General features: G+C 38.2%; 2 protein-coding genes across 5 annotated transcripts in view; both read left to right on the top strand.

Moving 5' to 3' along the window:
* The window catches only part of EPS15 (epidermal growth factor receptor pathway substrate 15), a 52,127-nt gene extending 36,377 nt beyond the window's left edge, over window positions 1-15,750 (top strand). For 2 of the 4 annotated variants that reach the window (XM_030032935.2, XM_030032934.1), the window contains exons 16-25: window positions 1,723-1,920; window positions 2,465-2,542; window positions 2,899-2,989; window positions 4,461-4,496; window positions 5,368-5,504; window positions 7,117-7,186; window positions 8,395-8,471; window positions 8,978-9,140; window positions 11,731-11,909; window positions 13,856-15,750. In XM_030032935.2, coding sequence (XP_029888795.1) covers window positions 1,723-1,920; window positions 2,465-2,542; window positions 2,899-2,989; window positions 4,461-4,496; window positions 5,368-5,504; window positions 7,117-7,186; window positions 8,395-8,471; window positions 8,978-9,140; window positions 11,731-11,909; window positions 13,856-14,002 — 1,176 coding nt within the window. In that variant the 3' untranslated portion in view covers window positions 14,003-15,750. Of the gene's footprint in view, window positions 1-1,722; window positions 1,921-2,464; window positions 2,543-2,898; window positions 2,990-4,460; window positions 4,497-5,367; window positions 5,505-7,116; window positions 7,187-8,394; window positions 8,472-8,977; window positions 9,141-11,730; window positions 11,910-12,486; window positions 12,524-13,855 lie in introns of all 4 variants that reach the window. The other 2 variants (XM_041127987.1, XM_030032936.1) reach the window with 2 other exon arrangements.
* Window positions 15,751-21,162: 5,412 nt separating this feature from the next.
* Window positions 21,163-23,679, top strand: part of TTC39A (tetratricopeptide repeat domain 39A) — a 47,495-nt gene continuing 44,978 nt past the window's right edge. Inside the window, exon 1 of the mRNA XM_030033935.2 lies at window positions 21,163-21,388. Coding sequence (XP_029889795.1) covers window positions 21,348-21,388 — 41 coding nt within the window. The 5' untranslated portion in view covers window positions 21,163-21,347. The remainder of the gene's footprint in view (window positions 21,389-23,679) is intronic.

Here is a 23,679-nt window from a genome sequence, read left to right as displayed (position 1 = left end):
ACTTCGTAAATAATTTGTCTTAATGTAATAAATGAAAAATGGATAATGCATGTTTAAATTCTCTATGTCCAGTAGTTACTTAAGCTTTCTTCTTCAGCCATGGCCTGAGGCATGCTCTCACTCTTCTTTAATTGATGTGAAGTCAGTATAAAATTACTAATAACATTTACTTAGTGCATTGTTGAAGAGGGAAGGTAAGGTGAATGTAAGAATAGAATGGATTGAGACTAGATACTGAGAAGTAGAGAGATGGCTGCACTGGTTTTTAAGCACTGTGCTTTGAAGTGTCTGCTGTTATGTTAAAGGAACACTTTTAGCTCCTATCTATAATCAGTGATTTATTATTACTTCAGTGATGCATTAGCTTGCTTTTCCTCATCGTTCTCCTTCTCTGACATGCCAGCTGTCTAATATATTAGCTAGAGTCACATCGTTATCAAGTTAAAAACAAAATGAAAAGCCTTCCGATTAACTTTGAACCCTAGAAGTGGCTGACTTTTGGGTTGGTCATTTCACACAATTCATGTCTGTAACTCGTTAACGATTTTTCTAAGATTTTTTTTTTTTTTTTTTTTAAGTTTCTTAAGACTTCCACTGCTAGTGTTCATGCAAGAACACTTTCTTCTGTTGAAGAGCCTTATAACATATTCATAATTCTTAAATTTGGCTTTGAGGTTTAGAAACTGAGAAGTAAACAAATGGATTTTCCATCATTTCATCACAGGTAGAGAGAAGGTTATGCTATTTCAATATTAATATACTAGCAAGAGGTACTTGCAGTGAACAGATTGGAAGCTGATAATATAAGTGGTTGTGCTTGACTGTACTACAAACCTTTTATTTTTTTATAGGTTTTATATGAGTACTCCCGATTTTATTGCCCATGGCTCACAAATAATGAACAATAGGTGCTGTGGTGCTTTAGGCAAGATTATCTAATAGTTGGTCTGAGGTCCGTGTGTTTGAAAGACACCTGGTGTTGTCTTTGCTGCCACCTGACCTAGCAGAAGTCAGTGGGATTTAGACACCTAAATATCTGAACTATGTTCATTCTTCTGCATAATCTGCCAAATCCAGTAATTCCTTCATAACTGGCAGGCTGGTTGTAAATGTTTGCTGCGAGGCACTGCGTTAAGCATATTGCTGAAATAATAATGTGAATGTAACTGTCTGCTTAGGAAGATACACTGTGGATTTTGTAGACTTCAGAAGTCATGTGGGAGAAGATAATGAATTTGTAATTTTCCTTCTTGGAAGATGAGAATTCTGATAAAGCAGCCTTTTTAATTTAGAGTTTAAGGCAATTGCAAATACATAATTTAAAAAAACAAAACAAAACAAAACCCCAACATCCAAAAAAACCCTCACCCAAACAAAACTAAACAAACAAAAAAAAAACCTAAAGGCTTTGAAACTGTTCTTAGGAGTTTGAATAGAAACAAACCAACAAGTCTTGATGTTGCAAGTGATGCAGTCTGCTTCCTTGGCAGGAGAAGGTTCTCAGGTCTGTCTTTCAACCACATTGCATTTCTTGTAGATCAGATTTGTGCTTGTCTCTCAAATTTCACCCTTTGATTGAAAGAACGTGGTTTTTATTATATTTGCTTTTGAAAATAAGAATTTCAGGCATATATCTTCTATCTTATATTTAAGAGGGGGTGGTCATATAGTAGCTTCTGTGTGCTGCTGTACTGATGCATATACATTTATTTCTGTTTACAGGTGCAGACAAAACTTCTTGAACTGAAAGAATTGGAAAATAACCAATTTAGTTGGCACTGTCAGCCACATAATACGCTTGTTAATGGAACTGCAGATCATTCTAGTCTTAGCAACAGCAGCAGTGAAACTGCTAACCTTAATGAGAATGCTGAAAGGGAAAGTATAGCAGAAGATGAACGAATAAACAGTGTGTCTCCAGTGAGTAGTGTTTTGTCTGCTTGATCATGATGCAGTGCAGCTGTGAAGTTGGAATAACTTAAGAATGTATCAAGATTGATTATATTTTTAAACACTTGCACAAATGAAATTTCAGGGTGTTATTCTAAGAGACTATGTTTCTGCAATCTGAAAATTGATAAGGAGAAAAGGAGGCCATTTTAGTCTGGCTGGAAAGTGGCAAAAATTTTTTTCTGTATTTGCTTCCAAAGCAAAATATTATAAATTTAAATAGTAGAATTAACATTAAAGGAGAGCAGCTGTCTGCAGTTGGTGCAACAAGAACGGAATAAGGAATAGTACAGCAAATCTAAAGCTGCTGTCTTGCTATAAATATCCCAGTAGATTTTTGATTATTTTTTTTTTAAACTTTCGCAGGGTTTATGGAACACTTCAGTATTCTATAATAAGTATGAACCTCTTGAAGTATCCTTTAGTATATTCTTTTAGCTATGTAATACTTAAAATTACGTTGTGTAGTCTTCTATCTACTTATTTATGGTGAATTTCTTTTATCCTTCTATAGATAAGGAATAGTCCTGAAACAACAGCCGCTGTTGTGGAAGAAGAGAAAGAGACCCCAGCTGCAACTATTACCAAAAAAGTGAGTTTGTTCAGATTTGGGGAAGGAAAAAGTAAATTAAAAAATCCTGGTTAAACTGTTTCAGGCTTGCATCATGTAATTTGTATCATAGTTATAGAACAAGAGAGAATAAAATTGTCATTTCTTACTCTTTCATTTAGAGTGCAATGTCATGAAAACATGTCATCTCGTATAGCGGGCAGGTTGTTTTGAGAAATATTTTGGCTCTCCGTTGATGAATTACGTAGAATTCTAGCTGTCTCTCTTTCTTCAGCTTTAAGAAACTACTAAATGGTAACACAAGATGACATAAGTGTTTTCTGTCCTGCATGTCTTAAAAATTTAATACCTTTCTCTACTTCTTTTGCATTGCCTAGGAAGATCCATTTGATGCTGAATCTCATCCATTGCCTGATCTAGTTTCTGAAGCCAGCTTAGAGTTCTTCCAGTCTGACCCTTTTGTTGGCAGTAAGTAAACTTTTCTCTCTAAGTGCAGATTTGCAGAAACAGGTCTTGTATGAACACATCTCAGACTAATCTTCACCTTGGAACTGCTCTTTATAGAATAATGTGAAGATGCTTGAGTGACGGCAGTGTGGAACCAATAGCATTACAAAAATAGATATGATAGAAATGAGAGCTCCAGCGTGTTTCTCCTTCCTTCATCTGGACTTTCTAATTAGCTGTGAAAAGCACACCTTTCCCTCACTGCTCTTCCTGAGTACTTCTCTTACATCCCTCCTCCCCGCACCCCTGGTTGCATTTTGGTCTTAAAGGTGTGGGCATACTTGTGATACATGTGGTCTTGCTAATCTAATTTGCAGCACAGATCCACAAACAGATCAACTGAGGGTTCAGGGAGCTGTGGTGTGGGGAGGGTGTGGGTTGTTGAGAATGAATGGCTGTGGCCTACTTATGGTGAGCTTGGCACTCAGAAAAAGGTAATGTGGAACTGCACCATCTGTTCGTCTTGTGGAAGTGCTATGCTTTTATTTTTAAGAACTTGCCACTTACGAATGCTGTTGCTCTGCTTTTATTTTTTTTCTTTTATGTTGGAAGAAGTGATCTGTCTATATGGAGCCACTTGGAGAAGTGGAGTTAACTTGGATTAACTGCTGAAGCAGATGTTTTCAGCTACATTAATATGATTTTACATGCTTTCAGAATCAACATGGTCTAATCAATTTAGCTCATATCGCTTCGAAAGGAAAAGAAGCTAAATTTGTTTCAGACCAATTGGCTTCTTAAAGAATGTCAGTGCAGATTTAATACTTTTAATGAATAAATTAAACTAATTTAAAATAGCTTGAATGTTTCTGTGTAGATATTGCTTGATTTTTGTTTATATTGAAGTGGTCCTACTTTTACAGCACATGACAAGGCCTTTCTTTCAGAGGAGAAAGGTATGTCTGTTAGTAGTCAACCTTTTGGGCTTTGTGTGCTCAGAATGTGCAGGGGTAGATACCTACAGATAAGAGACAGTATATGTATGTCTCTCACGTGTAGATGAGGGAGTAGAAGTGATGCAATTGGGACCGTGCATCCAGTACAGAAATGAACACTTGCTTAGGAGCTACCATCCATGGCACCTGTGAGAATTAATCAAAATTGGGAGTAAGTTTCTATCAGTGGTTAGCCTGGATTCCTGTGGTGGTAAATACTGCATAATGTTGATGTTTATGGGCAACAGCCAACAGAAATGCATCTTTGAGATGGCTGCTTTTGTGTGTATTTCATGATGGTAATGAGCTACTTAATGAATATTTATTTCATCCGATGCTAGCTCTTGTAGTTCCACTGAAAATAGTGAAAATATTCCTCTGAGAGAGAGTTGTTTAAATTCTAGCTGTAGAAATGAGTTTGTGTGCAAAAGACTTCAGATGAGTACATGCTTCATGACAAGTAACTTTTTTTTTTTTTTTTTTTTTTCTTAAAACAGGTGATCCCTTCAAAGATGACCCTTTTGGGAAAATTGGTAAGTAACTTTGTAACTTCTAATGTGTTTGTTTTTCTAAATGATTCCTACTAGAAGAGTATGTGGGGAAAAGCGTCACTACTTTCAGTGCAAAAAAGGTGGAAATGACCCAAAAAGTCACCATAGGATAGATAGATGTATGGCAGTAGCAGCTGTCCACTTGTGTTAAAGCTTTTTGGAGAAGCCCATTGCCAGTGAACTTCTCTCTGCCTGTTGGAGGTATCCTTAGTTGGGATTTAAGTATGTGAAGGTGGTGAACAGAAGGCCCAAAACTCTTGCTGCCGGTTTTGTATGCAAAGAAGTAGGACTGTACTCTTTTAAAGGCTTTTAACTTAGCAACTTTCTTTAGAACTAAATATTGGAAAAGGTGGGAAGTCTCTATTTAGACTGGCTGTATAGGCAATGTCATTACATTATTTGCAATGAATGGAGTTACTGGTGACAAAAAAGCAAAATGGCCTGTAGGAAGGCTATAGCAAAATAGCATTGAGCACCAAGTGCCAAATAAGAAAACATCAATTGTGTGTGGGGAGTGAAGGAGAGGAGGGTAGGAGAGTTCTGAGAAACATTAGGTTTTGTAAAATGCATCATTTTTAGGGAGCTTGGTTAAAAAACCTATATGCTCAGATAATTCTGGAACTGAATCACTGGCACCATCCAAAGTTTTCATGATGTGTAGAAAATGTTGGCTTGTCTAATGTTTTGAATCACAGAATACAAATTATTCACAGATTAATTTCATACTTCAGAGATCCTTGGTCTTAAATGTGTCAACTTCTTGAAGTATGAAAAAAGCAATATAATCTTTAGTTTTTAAGATATCAAGCTAAGTAAAGCTAGCAGAAATGTTAATGAGATGTTTACTTTTTAGATCCCTTTGGTGGTGATCCCTTCAAAGGTTCAGATCCTTTTGCATCTGACTGTTTTTTCAAACAATCCTCCACTGATCCTTTTGTGACTGCTGGCACCGATCCATTTAGCGCTGCAGACAACAGTAATAATAACACAGTAAGTTTGGTAGCATACCTTTTACTTCTATATATGATTTGGACAAAATAACCTATTTTGTATATTTGGACATGTCTTGAAAAGCTGATACTCAGAAATTCTATAGATAAAAGGTTACCTCTTACCCCACGGCTCTGTCTTGTCCTTTTGTGTCCTACTTTCTAGAAGTAGTCACGGATTAAATAGAAGTAAAAATAAAAACATTTTAAAAATGTTTCAGTGTGGAGCTTTGTTGCTCCACAGATAAGAACATTTGAGAATAATGAACTAAGTTCTGTTGGTAGCTGCTGGAACTTAGTCAACATTGAAAGAAACCCAAGATTAATCTCACCAAGTTATGTTGAGACACTTGATTTTTGTCTGTAAAGATTATAGGATCAGTAAGTATGTTCTATATCTTATCTGAAATCTGTTGTGGTATGGGGTTTCCCTTCTGAAAAGTTGTTTCCTTTCTGAAAATTGTTCTATACGTGTATGTTGTTTGGGTTTTGTTGTGGTCTTTTAATAAGAGTCATCGAAGCCCTCTCATAATGTGAAGATTCTTACTGAATGTACCTCTTTCAGGTGTACTTTGGTGTAACTTAAAGCTGTTCACGTTATAACTGAGCAGTTATTGATAAGTCTTGAGCCTATAATAAGCTAGAGTTGGGTATGAAACCTTCTCTGATGTAGGATAGAAGTTGATGAAGATGAGGTAATATTTAGGGCTGATAGACAAACAATCCAAGAAGCTGAAATTCGTCATGTCTTAAGTTCATCCTTTTGCCATCTCCTTTCCTGCTCAGTGCTGCTTCTGTTCATGCCTCACTTCCAATTTTCTGTGTGTATAAAATATGCATATACATAGATAAAAATTAGATACATGTGGATTAGGAAGCAAGTTAAGTGGCTGTAGAGTGTGCCTGTGGCTAACCCATAACAGCCAAGATAGTGAGAAATCACTGCACCTAATGGTGGTGGTGTCCTTTCATGTGGTGAGCACATTATGCAGATCTCAAGGTCATATTACGCACCACAGCCTACACCTCCAACCTTAAAAATTAGTTTTCTACAATCTTTAATATTTAGCACACTGTCCTTTTCCAAGTCTTGATATTCTAATATAAACAATTCTTTGTCATATTACAGTCTGATAATAAGAGAAGTACGGAAGAGGGGAAAAAAAAAAAAAAGAGGGGGGGGTCGGAGCTGTGGTGTGCGACTAGCAGTAGAGTCTTGAAATCTGTATTTCTGAACTAAAGTTATGCATTCATCCTAAATGCTTTACCACCTTTATGGTGTTGATATCTTGTAGTTATATGTTCATGAAGATGGCTCTGGCTGTAGAAATCTGAAACCAAAATGAGTGGTAGATATTCTTAAATTTTGCGTTAGTGGTTACCAAGTATGTTGCACATTGTACCCTTTTTTCCTTCCTTTGAAAGTATTAATCGCTGTTTTGAGGGAGGAGTTTCTGTTGACAGACTTGTTTACTGATGCTGATAAAAGCTACTTCCAAAATATTTTATCTTAAAACATCTAAACTAAAACAAATTGTGACTGTATTCATAGAATTGAGGAATCTTTTAAGCTGAAAAACAAATTTCCCTCCAAATGAATTTTTTTATTTTAGACAGAGATATCAAAGAAGAATGACCCTTTTGCTCCTGGTGGAACAACTGTTACTACATCAAATGATCTAGGTAAAAGTAGATTATACACATCAGACTTCCTGGGGTTTATTTTAATTTGCTTTTGCTTACTTTTGTTTCTAGTCTTTTAACTGAATTTGCAGTGGAGTGTTTTAGGGATTTCCTGTGTTTTCTGAATTTTCCTATAAAGTATGACATAAGGTGCAAGTTTGCAGGGGGGGTATTTTTATAAAACAAAACTGTCTGATTATCTGTAGTGCATAAGACTGAAGAGTGGTTCTGCAAAAATGTTCCTCTGCCTTATGTAAAACTGGTAAAATATCCTGATCTAAATGTTTGGACTATTTGAATGGTTTGTACTGCTTCCCATTAGGGTTGTTTTTGGAGATTCCATATTACTTTCTAAGTAACATACAAGATAGCATTGTACCACAAGAGGAGATGTAGGATAGAATAACTACTTCATCAAGAATTTTTACTGTTCAAGTTTGTTCCTTTTGTTTTGCTATGACCCTCGCTCATCTGAGGGCTAAAGATGTTTTAGGGAAGACTAATCTCCTATTTTCCCAAGTTGCACTGACAAGTGGTAATCCAAAACATGAATCCACGTGTGATTTGGTATTGTAAAGCTGTTCAGTTTAATTGTAGGAAAACAATGCCATTTTCTAGAGATGCAGAAGTGCGTATTAGTAAAGACAGTGCACTTCTTGCTTTGCAGTAGAATAGAAGTTTTTACATATTCTGAGGCACATAAAAACGAAAGGGTACTGTTGAATTAGATTGAGATGGTACGAGGTTTAGATACTTTATTCCACAAGTGGGCCTACAGTCAGAAGTGAGCTCTTGTTCATGTTCATATACATACATATCTGTGTATGTATATTTATGGGTCCATGCGCATAAAAAATACCTCTGTGTGGATACATACATTTATCTCAGCAGAACATCCAGTAGTATGATTTTTTGATACTTTCAGTGGAATTTAACTTTTTTTAATGTAGGAAACCAGAATACCAGTATTTCTTTTGAATTACTTCCTGTTCTGGAGAATTATTATTCTTAATTGGTAGTTGACACTCAGAGTTCTTGTAAAAGCTACTTAATAACTTAAAGTGCCCACCTCATAAAATATTTCACTTCAATTAGTCTGTGCTGCAAAATATGTAACAGTTGCTTTTTTGTTGTGGGAATTTTTTGTTCAGTCTCTGTCATATTTAACTTTTAATCTCATTGTATCTGCTTGATTTGTGCATATTTAGCTACAGACCCTTTTGCCTCTCTGTTTGGAAATGAATCCTTTGGAAGTGGCTTTGCTGACTTTAGCACGCTGTCAAAGGTAATATGAAGCTACTGCTACTCATAGAAAATGCATGAAACTCTGCAGTGACAAGACATAGCTTACTCTCTACCAACAGTTTCATTACAGTTTTGCCAATACTGAGAATTTATAATGGCTGACTTTCTTGAAAAAGAGTAAACTGTCCTGCAATTCCACTGTGAACAATGCAATGTAATCTTTGTGGCTTTATAAGTATTTTCTTCATATTTGAAGTGATACTGTTTTTTTTTTTTAAATCTGCTGAGTTTAACAGCAAAACTATTACTTTTGCATGTTTAACTGCACTCAATATGATATTGCTGTACACACTAACCATTCCTGATTTTTCTTTATTTTCAGTCTCCCGGAGTATGTGGGTGATATGTGTAAAACCAAACAAAAGTATTTTCTTTTTGTCTTAGTCCAAACTTGCAGTTCTAAATAAATATTGCAGTATTGAAAAGATGGGAAAGTATAGTAGAATTGCACTGAAAATGCGTATGTTGCTGTTTTCTTTGTTGAAGGCCAACAATGAGGATCCCTTTAGCTCTTCCACATCAGGTTCTGTCAACAATGTGATCATAACTAAAAACTTATTTGAGGAACCACCAGCTAAAACTGAAGATGTTCCTCCTGCATTGCCCCCTAAAACAGGAACTCCCACAAGGCCCTGTCCACCACCACCTGGTAAGAGCTGATACTGAGATGTTTTTAACAATTAGCTTCTTCAATGTTGGCAGTGGGACAATAATTATGAGGGGATGGTGAAGTGTCTGAATTTAGAATGAATGAGCAGGATGTGAAACAAGTCTGTTCCTGATCTGTAGATGGTTTCCTCAGAGTTATATTTTCCATGGTGTTTAGCGTCTTAGTTTGTTTTTTGAAGAGAGAAAGGATTTAGAAAACAGGAAAAACCAGAGTCATTACAAGTATCTGCAAGAACATAGCATGGCTGCAAATTAAATGGTTACTAATGTGGTACATTGTGAGTCTTGCATTAAATTATGCTTAAAGTGAGAGTTCAGTGTGTTTTATCCATTGCAAAACCTCCGGTTTTAATGCAAAATGAATTAAATAGGGTTAAATGACTGTCTCAGGTTTTCAGATTAACTTTTTCCAGGTGGCCTTGCCAGAAGTCTGTAGTAGTAAACCTAGCCAATGTAATAGTAATAAACCCAAGTTTCCGATGCTGTTTTCTGTTCAGTGATAGCTAAGTCCTCTGGTCTACTCCATGACACAAACCGCTCTGCTTTCCAGAAAAGGCCATGATTATCAAGGATAACACCTTGTGGTTGCGACAAGCCCATGTTACAACAGACTCCTCACTCTCAAATTTTTTTTTTTGCATAGATTGGAAAACATATTACTAGTATTCCTTTTTAAGTTTCTGTCCTTTGTTTCATTTTCTTTAAAAACTCTATTGCATCATTTTTTCACTATTGCACTATATGGATGAATCTTAAGATGTTTTGGAAAACTGTAGCATGAAACTTAAACACATATTCATCTTTTTCCTCAAAAGAAGGGGAACACAGTAAATGCAGGAGTATTAATACTAACGTTTAATTTCTAATGTTGATGTGAGATCTGGTTCATGCAAGTGATCAGTTTCGTTGTAAATAACATTAAAACAGCTGATACGACAAGTGATGATAATTTGAATGTTTGATAGTGTTTCCTCTTATGGTGGTCCTTATTTAAAACAAAAAAAGGATTTCTGACGTCGTTGTATGGGAGCGGCTATGATGTGGTGTACATATCTGCTTTCTGAATGCAAGCTTCTAGTGGCGGAACAACAGCATCCTTATCAATATATGACCAGAAAAAAGTGGCCTGTTTTGATTTGCACGTATTAAAAACGATACTGTGGCTATCTTGATAACCATTCCCAATAAATTATCTTCCCAATAGAAATAAAAAATGGAGATACTTAAGTGTATTTGGTTTTAATTACTCCTTTGGCCTGATTCAAAACAAGGAAATGCTTTTTAAAAGAAATGCCCCAAAATCTTTCTCTTTAACTTGTCATGCTACTGGAAAGTGTGCAGCAGGGCTGTCTGCTTGCCTCTGAAATCCATTGCCTTTCTAGATACTGATAAGCACTCTCATTTCATGATTTTTGGGGCAGATTTGGAGATTGTATACTTCATATTCTTGTACTTATTAATCCTTCCCATGTAGAAATATAATTCCCTAGATGGCATTTGAAGCTGCTTCTCCCACATTGTTCAAGAAATAGACATGCATTGTTTGCCAGTAATAGAACATCATCAGTGAGTGAGAGCTATCATGGCAAGGTTATCTGCAAAGTGTCTAAATAAATCATATATTCCCGAGGGGCTATTCTCTAAATCATTGCCAAATTAGAATCTTTTTTGGTCTATGAAAGAATTTTTAGACTAACTTACAACAGTGATATGCAAAATAATAAGCACTTTGGTTCTATTCTAGAGTTTTAATCTAACATGGCAACAGAAGCAAGTTTTAAAATATGACCATTGTTAGTGTCAAACCACTTGCAGAACCCGCTAGTTGAATTCAGGAAACTGCAATGAAACCTTTTCTGTAAGCAGTAACATATGGAGAGAATGGTGGGATGAAATTCAGCTCAACTATTCTTGGAAGTATTTGGGTTAATGTCCTCAAAGGTGTTGAAAGCTGACTGGGGTTAAGCTGAAAAAAGAACAAGATAGGTGGGGGCTTGTGCCTGATTCTGTTATATCTGCTGCTACTTAGGCAAGGATTAACAAAATAGTTAAGCCTGTGATTGCTTGTTATCATACTCCTTTATTCTGTTAGTTTGAAAACTACAGAAATTCCAGGTGTTAGCATAGTGAGAGGACATGATGTTTTGAAGACTTACAAATATATTTCTGGTCTCTGAATGAAATTGTGTTAACTTGATCCAAACAAATAATAAAAGAGCCTTGCTGCAATGATCATGGACAGTTGGTAAGCAGAATTAAAAATACTGTGCTGATAGAATAGAGGCTCAGAACTGTTAGAAATTCTCTTCCCAAAACAGTTAATTAGTACATAACTATGTTCTTGAATCATTAACATACATGTGTTCCTTTTTATCTGATTACCCTTTAAGAAACTATGGACCATACCCTCATTTTTTAAATTGGCAACCCTTCCTCTGAAGTCATTGCAACTCCACTAGTTTACTAGAAGAGGTTGCATTCCAAGTAGCTTTTGAATTTGTTTTTTTTACTATTTTTGGCATGTTATTACCTGCTATCTTAAATTCATTTTAAATTCATTTTAATCTAAGGGAAAAGACCTATCAATCAAATAGACTCTTCAGATTCCTTTAAACCGAGCGATCCATTTCAGCCTTTCCCCACCCCAGACATTCCCAAAGAACAAGAAGCAGATCTATTCTGTGATCCATTTGCTCCCACCAGCGTCAGTAAAGAGGCTGACCCCAACAATTTTGCAAACTTCAGTACTGTGAGTAAACACTTTTTACATTTGTTTCAGTATAATGACAGCTTTGAATGGTTCACACTGAAGTCTTCAGTCTATTTTAAAATATTAAAACATATCCCATGTACAAAAGGGATATCACTTCCAGTTAGAACAGTATTTACATTTAGTTTACAGCTGAGGCTGTCCTAAAACAAAATACTGCAAAATGTTGTAGTTAATGTTTAAATTGCATTGCTTTTGTGCGGTTTTTCATGAAGGCCTCCTAGCTTTTAGGAAATAGGACTTTCTAAGTATCTATGTTCTAAGGATTACCCATTATCCATGCAGAGCATGCAGCAGATTTAAATTATCTATCTATAACAAGCACACTGTTAACTATCCAATTAAAAATAAAACAAAAGGTGTGATTTTAATTTAGCTGTCACTGAACCGTTTGGTCATCATTTCGATGTACTGAAATACTGATAAACAGCCTCATAATGGTGTATGTTAATGAAATATAATTTGGTGAGTTTTGAATGGCTAGTAAATTCCAGATTTACATACAATGAAGTAAAAAGTAGTAAGTGTCTCTTTATAACCAGAATCCATTTCATAGAAGTCGTGGTGTCCAAGCAGTAGAAGCAAATCTAAAGGTTTGTGCATGCCTATGTATATATCTTTTTTTCTTTGAGCTTTTGCAAATAGGTGTTTTGAAAGGCATCATCCCACTTACAAGCTTGATACCTGTTAAATGCAATTTGCATTTACAGTATCTTGATCATAGTGCTTTTTTATTTTCAGGCCTAATAAACTATGTGCTTGATTGAAGTAAACTGAGGATTGACAGGCTCTCAAAATTGACTTGCACTGGTTGATGTGTCTTGTAGCATGATAATTTCTGAAATGCTGTTATTGATCACTGTTATTAGTTAAAGGGACTGAGAAGCCAGTTTGCAGGAGAGAATGTGAAATGTGGAGGAGAAAGGAAAAATGTTCATTATCTTTATGAAGGAAAAAGTATTCTTTTCTGGCTGGAATTACTGAAAATACTAAGTGAACTATGGAAAAAACTCAAGCTTTTCTACAATTATTTCCCAAAGAAGCAGCTCATAGCAGAAACTACCTGGAGTATATTAAGATAATTGTTTCAGACTTAACATTGGGACATTTGTGAAGACATGGCCTTCACCTACCTCTTAGCTTTTCTGCATGCTGACTAGAAACAAACTTTAGCATAATCTTTTGTATTTTACATAAGGTAATACTCTTAACAGTCTCTGATTTATAATCATTGTACCACAGAAATTGAGTTCACATTCTGTTTGCTTCAATATACATGGAAAGAATCTGTTGGGTTTTGTTTTTTTGGGTTTTTTTGTGTTTTTTTTTTTTTTTTTTCCTGTTGTATCACACTGGCCTTTCTCTATATTACTACTAGGCTTCTAACTGTACAGTTACCGTATTATTTTGCTGCTTTTTGGCAGAAGTATTTTTCATCTGCGCAATTAAAAACAGTCATTCTACAGCTAATTTTTGCAGTCATTGTCACTTGGAAGAATCATCCCTAATGAAAGTAGGGTAAATCAGGATATCCCACAGTGTGGATAGGGCTGTATTTTGTAAAATGTTCTCCTGATTTATTCCAAATTTTTTTTATATAGACTGGTTTTTATCCAAAATAGTTTGAATTTAAATTATAGCACTTTCTGTTCCATAACTTTTTTGAAAATTAATACTGAATTTTGAAACATGGCATATGTCATAAAAATACATCAATTGGATGGCTTCTATGCAGTTCTTAATAGTTAAACCTTAGGCTACGCTAATCTTAATAGTGTATTAAAATTAAAAAGCAAGTAATATTTGAAGACTAGAATATATACAATATTTTGAAAAACCGTAATTGTCCCTTAAACCACAGACTTGGACAGTATTAGTTATCATTGTATTATTAATTTGATTTATTTTGTCTTTTAAAAATGCAGTATTCTACTGAGGAAGACATGATTGAATGGGCTAAGAGAGAAAGTGAGAGAGAAGAGAAAGAAAGATTGGCAAGACTAAAACAGCAAGAGCAAGAAGACTTGGAACTGGCTATTGCACTCAGTAAATCTGAAATATCAGAAGCATGAAGTTTAGAATAAGATTTTGTCTTATGTCAACTGTTTTGTCCCTTTTCCTGAATACCTAACCTATTTAAATGTTAATCAGAAAATACATATGTACAAGAAACCATGAAAGGTTTTAAATTTCTGAAAGTGGTGTGAATGTTTCTGCCTAAATTCAACCCTTTCTGGTTATTGTTTGAATAACTGTTAAGTTTAGCATTCAATTTTTCTCAAGTTTTCAGGAGAAGAAAGTACTTTTCCCAGCGCTAAGCAAATCAGTTCAAAATGTAGATAGTGAGATTGTAGTTTGACTGTAATCTGTCAGCAGTTGGTAATTGAGCATAAAGTGAACATAGCAATTATTCTGCCATGGCTGACTGTCTCCCACCAAGCAGTTAGTCATCTGAAACCTTTTATCCTTCTAAAGAGATTTTAGTAATGCCAGAGTTGTGGAGTGCTTTATTTTACAGGTATGCTTATAGATTTTTCTCTTCATTGAAGATTCTATGTTTGGATTTGAAATAACAATCTTCATGGTGTCTAAGTCAGAAAGAGTGCATCTTTCTGAAACCTTTAATGCTTTTCTTGCATGGTCATAGGTTTTAAGACCTTTTGTTTTATAAAGCAATTAAGTTGAAGATTCATGTGCATTTGCTGTTGGCCAAGATGACTGTCAAATTACGAGACCCCACTGCTATTTGAGCCACTTTTGCCTGTGAAATATGCAGCTGAACTGGCAAGTTAAGTTCAATTTGAAATAGGATTGAGAATAGAAAGAAAAAACAGGTAGTCTGATTTTTTTTTTTTTTTTTTTTTTTAAACCACAGTTGTTTTCTGTATATGTAATTTATTGAATGCCAACTGATAGTTGCACCTTAAACTGAATGATTTCTTTACGGTCACTGAGTCAGAGTAGGATTGATAAAATGTTAATGAAAATAACTTATTGTTCATTGTGAAAGAACTCTATTCTGGAGAATTAGTTTCATTAAAATAATTCCAAAAAGAATAATCTTTTGCCCTAAGAAAAATGGATGGCAGCAGCATAAACATCAAGAGATTTTATTTTTTCTTGCACTTTTAACCTGTGGTATTTCAGTTGAGGAAATTGAAGTGTTTCAACACACAGCACTGGGGGGGAAAGGGGGAGAACTCGGACATGCTTCAGTATATTTAAGCTCTTCCCATTACCTATCAATGCTGCTGTTGCATGAGTTTGAGGGTAGTTTTCAATTTTTCAGGAAAAATGGGTAACCTGACTGGGATGGTTTTTCTTTTGCACTGGGAAATGAGCATTTATATACCTGCTCAAAAAAAGTAACTTAAAATTTTGCAAGTATTAAATAGTTGTAACTTATCTATACATCTTTGTAATGAGTGTACACTAATCTTGCAAATCATATGCTTAACTGGATTACATAGTTTCTTATCTTTTGTTCAAAATGTATACTCAGTGGACCAACACAAAATTATATGTATATATTATATATATATTCCTGCTTTCCTTTATGGAATTTAAAGTTTTGAGTCATTTGATGTTACATTTCATGTTACTGACTCTGACTATAGTACTTTTATTCAGACTACCAACAAACCACTGCTGTGAGCTAAATGGCATTACTTTATGAAGTTTTAACTGTTTGGGTTTTGTTTTTTTAAAAAAAACTTGTTCAGGTTGGATTAGCCTCTATTTATAGACTTCCCTTTTGTTTAAAAATTCTAACAATAGCCTGTAATTATGAAGAAATAAAGTTTAAGTACATAAGCGTGAACTGGTTGCCTAATTTTTTCAAAAGGGTGCTGTGAGCTGTAAAGCAACATGTAAATGTAATGCAAACAATATAACACGTTCCAGTTGTAGTCCGTTGGGAGTGGGTTAATTTTCAGAGAAAAAAAAGCTGCCTGAATCTGGAGGTTAGCTAAAGTGCACACTAATCCCAGCTGTCACTTGCTTCATTAGGAGTTGTGGCAGCTTCAGAGAAAACTTGGGCTACTCTTGTCCAAGGATTTTTGCCTGCAGAAGGGTTGAAGAGCCTAAATGTTTAGATACTTCAGATTTCTCTGTGAAGATATGTAAGCATCCTCTACTGGCTGCTGTCAACATACAGGGCTTAAGAGATCTTTAGTTTGACCCAGCATATATGATTCTTCTCAATATGTCTGTCGGCATAATGTCTCCTTTATGTCAAGCCATAGACTGCTTGGTCAGAGGTTTAGGAGTTCCAACAACGACTTACATGTGTCTTTGATTCTTTTGTTACAGTAGTACTAGGTTTTAATATACTCACCTAAGTGGACTCAAATCGCTTTGCCTATTTTCTTTTAATGAGACATCAGTTGGATTAGGCAATGTAATATCTGTATTAATTTTATCAGGTTCACACACATTCTTGAGGCTATTTGAAACCTTCTGCAGCTGTCCATTTTTTTTCCTTTTAAGTCCCTTGTCAAGTTTCCATCTTGGGTGCACTTTGCCTCTGATTTTGCCACTTTCAACCCTCTCTCCCCTCCAAATAGTGTGCAGTCCATTTAACTCTTTATCGTGAAACTGAAGATGGTTGCTAATCATCTTGAATAATTTTATATCCTCTTTTCACTGTCTTTCTCTAACTTCTATACTATGAAGTTCTAACTGTCATGTAAAACTTTCTATTGCATTCACAGAATACCATTGCACTCAAAAGATTGAAGAGATTATCTCATGAATTCGCCACTTGACAGTTAACGTTTTGAGTGCAAGTTATCTGAAGCAACTTAACTAGAAACTGTACTGGAAGAATGTACTGGGGACTAATGTCAAGCCTGTTGTATCACTGTGAAGTACTGACAAGGAATAAAATGGCGATAAAGGTCCTTAATGAAGCACCTTTATTAAAGGTTGACTTTAACTGGAGTTCTCCAGAAAGCTGTCTGCTTCAGCACAGTGGACTTTAAGCCAGGAGACTTGATGTGACAGAGAATACTAACCCTTCCGCTTAATACTTAAAAGCTGTTGTGTTAGACCTCAGTATTGGACTTCCCGGTTTCTTTGGTTCAGGTGGACTTCCTTGCCATCCTTTGCCACCTCATGCACCTGCTTTATGTCACCTCTTTGCAGAAATAGCATTCAGCTGTCAGAACAATGTTGCCTAGTGTTGTTTCCTTCTGAACAGTTTCATTTAGCTACTTAAATTTAAATTGACTGTTTCAGAATTGGAATATTTACCAAAATTATAACTTTAGTATTGGAATGTTTTAATCATGCTTTAGCCTGAATCTTCAAAGTGGTTTGTGTGCATGGATGTGCAACCTCATGTATTTGCAATACTGTTAGAATGGTATTTTTAGATGATCATGTTTTTAGAGAGTATAGAGCGTAGGGGTTTAATTTATAAAAGGGTAAAATTGGAAAAGTAATGTATCTGTTCAAAACATTGGCAACTAAAGTCATATGTCTTCTCTTTATGGAATTCCGTATCATGTCAGTGAATACTCTTGAATTTAATTCCATTGTTAATTAGAGTGAACATGAAGTTGGCTTTCAGATGCATCCATTTTTTTTATTGTAAGAGGGAAGAGGATTCGTTTGCCTTGTGCAATTATAAAACACAAGACAATGTAAAATTAAAAGCAGATAGTCAACAGTTTGTACTGGAAGTAGGCAGTAATTTTCCCAAATTGAAGGTCTGTCTTGATCCAAGTTTGAGATTTACTCTTTTGGTAGGTAGAGTGGAGCTTTAGTTACCTATATGAGTGTTATTGAACTCTTGAACTCCCTGCAGAATAACTTGTGTGTTGTCTTCCTTGTTGGCAGCCAGGTGTAGGTATTAAAATTTAAAGGCGGGAGGGGAGGGGGAAGCAAAACAAATCTCTGAAGCGGTGGCTAAGGTACAACTGCCAGCTGGGGAGAGACACGCTTTCTAAGCTTGTAGCACCTAAGTCTTAGTGCAATGACCAAACAGTCTTCATATCTTTCCGCCCTAATGATATCTCTGCTATTCATAGTACCAGTCAGACTCTCATGCTACCAAAACAGCTAGAAAGCTTTTGTTTCCAGGGAGCTCTGAGGGTAAAATGAAGCAAGCTGCTGTCTGCACTCATTGCAGAACTATAACTCAGTACCCATGCAGGGAGGGAAGACAGCATAATGTTAAGGAATTTCTTATGTGGAGAAAAGTCAGAGAGGTAAAAAAAAAAAAAAAGTAAAAATATTTTCCTCTTTTGCTTATAGACTGATAGATGAGTATGAGAATCCCTTGTTGCGGGTTTTTGTGGGAAGCTTCACGGTAAATTTTGGCCTGTGTCTGTTATCCAGAAAAGATGGGAAGGAACTTTTAATTTGTCAGGTGACAAGCCATCAAGTCTAGGTTAGTAATATCCTGAAACGAGAAGTCATTTTCATCCACAATCTGTGTAAAGAAACATGAATAACAAAAAACACATAAATAATACCAGCTGCATTGCCATTCCTCGCTCAGAATACTAAAGAATTCCTGTTGTGCTAAAATGGAGAGATTTAAAGCTGCTAGGACCTTAGATTTTAAACTGAAAACAGAAAAAAATTAGTTTTTAAAGCAGGCGATTGGGTACCTAGCTGATAGAGGGGAAAAATGCTGCATTGTTGGGATGTGTGTTCAAGAGGTCGGGATGTTGCTTCTACTTACCTCTTGCTGATTTATTAAATGATTTTGGACAAACCACTTCTTAATGCTAATCTGTTTCCTGTTTTCTAAATGACAATGGGTCTGGTGGTGTATTACGTAACTGCTGTAACTTAGAAAGACGATCTTGTGCAGAGTAAAAGGAATTTTATGCCGTTTTATTCATGTGTATCCTATAGGTAGGAGAGATGTTACAAGGTGTTTTCTCTGTTAGTATGAGCAGCCAGTTGCGCTCCAGGATTATACAAATAACTGGAAACAGAATTTGACAGAAGTGCTGGTTTGAACAAGATATTTTCTTGAGGATTTAGTTTTCTGATAATACAGGGTGAAATTCTTACCTTTGACTTCAGAGGTCTGTCCCACCTGGCATTGGCCAGCAAGAGATCCTTGTAACACTGTCTGCAGACTGTCAGCTGTCTTGGATTTGTATCTGACAGTGCCCAAGTCAATAAAAGGACTCATCCTGATCCACTTATTCAGACTGATTTTCCTGTGTGGACAGATTCATTATTTATTCTGTTCAGGCTACGTAGCATTGAAGTTCTTGTATTCAAAGCCAAAAGGTCTTTAGGATTGTTTTCCACAGAATGCAGTCTCTCTTGAGATGTAAGATGAACAGGTGTGGTCACTTACACAGAAAAAACTGATTTTGAAAGGTTCAATGGATTTTTAGGTAAAATCCTTCTTGTAGTTTGTTGGTGTGGTTTTTTTTTTTTTTGGTTTTTTTTTTTTTAAGTTTTTTGATACTTATCTGAAGTTCTGTTAATACCTCCTTATTCTTAAATGCTCTTCAGTAATACAGACTAGGGTCTTTGAGTTCCAAACAGTTCTGAGGAGTTTGGAGTATGAATCCTATTTTGGGCCCACAGCCAGTAACAACTTTTACTGAATAAATAACTTGGTTGAGGTTCAAACCAGTGACGCAGAATCCTGAAAACTATGTAAGAGTACTAGTTGAATGTCAGTCATAGATTTGAATTCTCTAATTTTCCTTAATATGCTATCTAATTATTTTAAAATATTACATTTATTTTACTGTCAGATATTAAAAGCACAAATGTTCTGTTCATGAGCATACAATAATATGCCGAGGAGAATAACTAATTCAAACTGCAGTTAAGCTAATGATGCAAATTTGTCCTTCTGTTTTAGCTTTTTCAACTTTGTCCCTACAACACAGAATTCCTAAAAGTTGTAAAAGCAATTTAGAGTATAATCTGGAGTGGTTATTAATAAAAATGTTCTTTAGGTTAAACGTGACTGGCTGTTGAAAACGGGTTGTATCTAAAGCGCAGAACTACACGGGAAGTCTCTCTTCATTATGAAAGCTGTAAGCTGGAATGTATGAGCTTCACAATTCAAAAAATTAAATGTATGTAAGGTATTTTTATGCTGAAAAATGTGGTTTTGCATCTGTACCAAAATAGCTCTGTGAAGGTGCTTGTCACCATTCCTTACAACATCCCTCATTGACCTAATATGTTTGATTTGGCTAAGACAATCATGAATTTTTGCCTGTTGTCAGACTAAAGAATCATGCTCAAATTGATCAAATGTGCTCTCTTCAGTTCTGTCCTAGCTTCACTCTCGAAGCAGCTGCATCCCGTGCACTGGAGCGTGAGGCGGGCCTGCCGCCTACCTCCTTCTACACATCACGAACCACATTGTCAGTGTTCCGCTAATAAATTCTTTCTTTTTTTAACCTTATACGCCCACTGTTCTCATTAACGTGCCCATTGTTTCTTTATGTCAACCAAGTCCTTCTGTTTGTCCTGCCACTCCCTCTGCCGTGTATACCTTTGCCGCCTTTCCCCCGTTCATTTCCTTCCACAAACTTGCTTTCTTTTCTCTCTTCTGATCTGTTACCCTTGTAACCCTGAAGCTGCATGATTGATATAATAATATATGAATGGCCCAACTGAAACAATTTTTCAGTATTGCGTATCTATTAGCAATTTCACTGGGTTTAGCCGTTTTTTTAACTCTGTACTTATTTATTTTGAATAATTTGTTCATCAGCTGATACATTTGAGGCGTAAGCGCTGAGGCGTGTCACTCCTTCTGTACAATTAACTGACCATTGTGTTTTGTGGCAGAGGGCTCCGCCCGGGCAAACACTTCCCTGGAAGCAGGCTCGTGGAGCGTGCAGGCTCCTTCAACACTCGACTCGGTACGAATTATATTTTCCTCCTCTTTTTTTCTCGGGAGGAATTAACGCCTCTCATTCCCGCCCGCCCTCATAACGCATGCTTTCCTCTCAGCCGTTCCTGGGGCCCGCCTGGGCTCACACCGCAGGCCTCTCCCTCCCCTTCGGTTTAACCCTTCACCCCACACGGCAAAGGCCCCCGGACCTGCACTGTCTTCCCCCAGGGAAGCGCCCGACCATCGCCCGCATGCTGCGCTATTATCCCCCCCGGGCCGCCCCCGCGCCGCCGCCTCCCCTCGGCGTTTCTCGCACTGCGGGAGGCCGCCAAGGCGCCCGCTCCCCCTCGCCCAGGGGCGGGCGCTGCCGCAGCCGCTCACCTGTGAGGGCGGCCCCTCCGCCCGGCCCGGCCCGGCCCTGCCCTGCCCGAACATGCGCCGAGGCTCGCCGCTGCCGCCGCTTCACACCATGCGAGGTGGCTGCGGCTGCCGCCCGCGCCGGGGAACAGCAGCGCCGCCAGCCCTCGGCTCCGGCCTCCCCTCCCGCAGCTCCTGGAGCCGGGGACGCCCTTCGCGTCGCCTCCATGGACTCCCGCGCGGCCGGCAGCGGCAGCGGCGACGCCCGGTACGGGGCTGAGGCGGGGGGACGGGGGGGGGCCGCGGCCGTTACCTCAGGCCGCGAGGGGCAGCGGGGTCTCTCCCGCCCGCAGCCGGCGCCTGCAGCCTCCGGCGGGGCCGGCTGGGGTGTCCCCTGGCAGCAGGCGCGGCCTCCCCCGAGGCTCTGGGAACGCTCCGTCCCGGGTGGGAGGAGGGGGACGACGGCGGCGGCGGCGGGAACAGCCGTCCCGGTGCCGGCCGAAGCCGAGGGTCTGGTGGCAGGAGGCGCCGGTGCCTCGGCGGAGGGGGGTGAGGGCGGCTCGTTTCCCGGGTAAGCAGCCCGCCTTGGTCTGAAGCCTGTAAATCGAGTTTGGTGCCTCTCCGGATTACTCCCGACCGGCTGGGGGGAGTCGGTGCCTCTGTCGCCGCAGCCCGCCGCGGTCCCCGGTCTCGGGGCCGGCCCTGCCCCGACGGAGGCCGGGACCCCCGGGCGGCTGCTGCCCCGCTGCAGCCCGGGCCGGGTCCGAGCTGCAGCCCGGGCCGGGTCCGAGCCGCCCCTCGGCCGCTTCTGCCGCCAAACCGCGCACGGCTTTGGGCGAACGACTCTCTCCGCCTGTGCGTCCGCTTACCGACCCGCAGGCAGCGACTGAAGGGGCAGAAACTGGTTTTTGCACTTTCGGGGCTTTTTTTTTTTTTCTTTTTTTTTTTTCCTTAGACAAAAGCATTAGCTTAAGTTAATTACGTGCCTGTGCTGCAGTCTTTCAGTAGTTACATGCAAATAAACTTTCGTCTTCAAAGTGTTGTTTAAGAGCGGTGTCGTGTCTCTGAAGCCTGTGGATGGAAGAGCGTGGAAGACCAAGTCCTTTTCCTTGAGCTCCTGTTTGCCCAGCTTGCAACACGCCTCGACAGCCAAACTTTGACGTTAATGACTTTGTAACTCAATGCCTTCTTGCTCACCCTTAGGAACAAGCTGCAGGTGGATGACTTTCCTTTCTCCTTTCCACGTGTGCACTCCCACTGCCCCTAAAATACATAAACTTCCATTGTGTGCATGTGAGGGAGTTGTTCCTTCAAAAGCTGAATCAGTGTGCAAATAACATTCTTCCCCAGTGATGACGGTGTGTTAAATTTTAGACATGGCTAAAAGGCCTGTTTGTGGAATACCTGTTTGACATAAGACTTTTGAAGTAATCTGCTTTATAACCTATGCAGCAGTAGAAACTTCTAAGAGTGCGGTTGTTTGAGAGGTCAGCAAACCATTTCTCTGCTTAGAAGAGTGGTAAAGGGTCTGTTCGTGGCTCTTCATGAAGTGTTGGAAGTGGTGTTTTGCTCTCTCTTTGCCTGTATGCTTTCCCTATATCTTAAAGTTGAAAACAGCAAACATCAGCCCGAGACTTTAATTCATCTGCAGAAACCATGATGGAAAACGTTTCCTGAATTTCAGATTATATAAGCTACACAATAGTGCTCATTTTTTGGTGGCCTCTACATTAACATTAGAGTTATTACAGAGAGTGGAGGTGGGTGGTCTTGTGGCACTTAAAGCAGCAAAGTCCTGTAGGATACAGAGTCTGTTAGCCCTGCTAATGATCCAAAATGACACGTGTATTAGCATTTGTAATAGCCTTATACAGTTTGTTGCCGTGTTCTCTCTTGATAACTCTTAAATGGACCAACATTTTTTTTTATTATTTTTTTTTTACTCTGTAGGGTGGGAAGGTGGGCCATATGTTTGCAATAACGATTTTAAATGACATCGTTAAGCAACTTCCAGGTCTTGTGTTTGCATTGACAATAGTAGCAGCAAAGGCTGAGAGATTGCGACTGTGACTGCATTGCACTTCAGAAAGCTTTGAACGTACAGAAGAATGTTTGCAAAAATGTTCAGAAGCAGGAAGGAGTTTGCTGAATTTTGATAGATTGGGCAGGTTGTCCCCAAAAGTCAGGCTGTGTTACTGAAGCTGCTGGAGAACTTGGGGCTGGGTCCTCATTGCCTTTCTGTAGCTCCATCTACTGGAACCAGCCGTCACATTCCAGTGTAGCATTGCACTAGGATGTAAAGTGCTTCAGATGTTTCGGTTACTGTAGTACAAAATGTTGAAAACATATGTATCAGGATTTTTTCAAGTTTTTGGGAAAAAATATTACTATTGCCTTATTATAGTTCACGTTTTACTTAAAATGCTCCTTAAGTAATGCCCCAATTAAGTTCCTAGACAGTGTTTTTGCAGGGCTCAGCTTGTGGTTTCTTAGATTTCAGTTATATTTTGGGAATAAATTGGTGTTATTAGCTCATAGTTGGAGGACACGATGGTCTAG

This window comes from Aquila chrysaetos, chromosome 12, assembly GCF_900496995.4.
Source record: "Aquila chrysaetos chrysaetos chromosome 12, bAquChr1.4, whole genome shotgun sequence".
In the NCBI taxonomy this organism is placed as follows: domain Eukaryota; kingdom Metazoa; phylum Chordata; class Aves; order Accipitriformes; family Accipitridae; genus Aquila; species Aquila chrysaetos.
The sequence above is the reverse complement of the archived record's forward strand: the minus strand, read 5'-3'. Positions and strand labels throughout refer to the sequence as shown.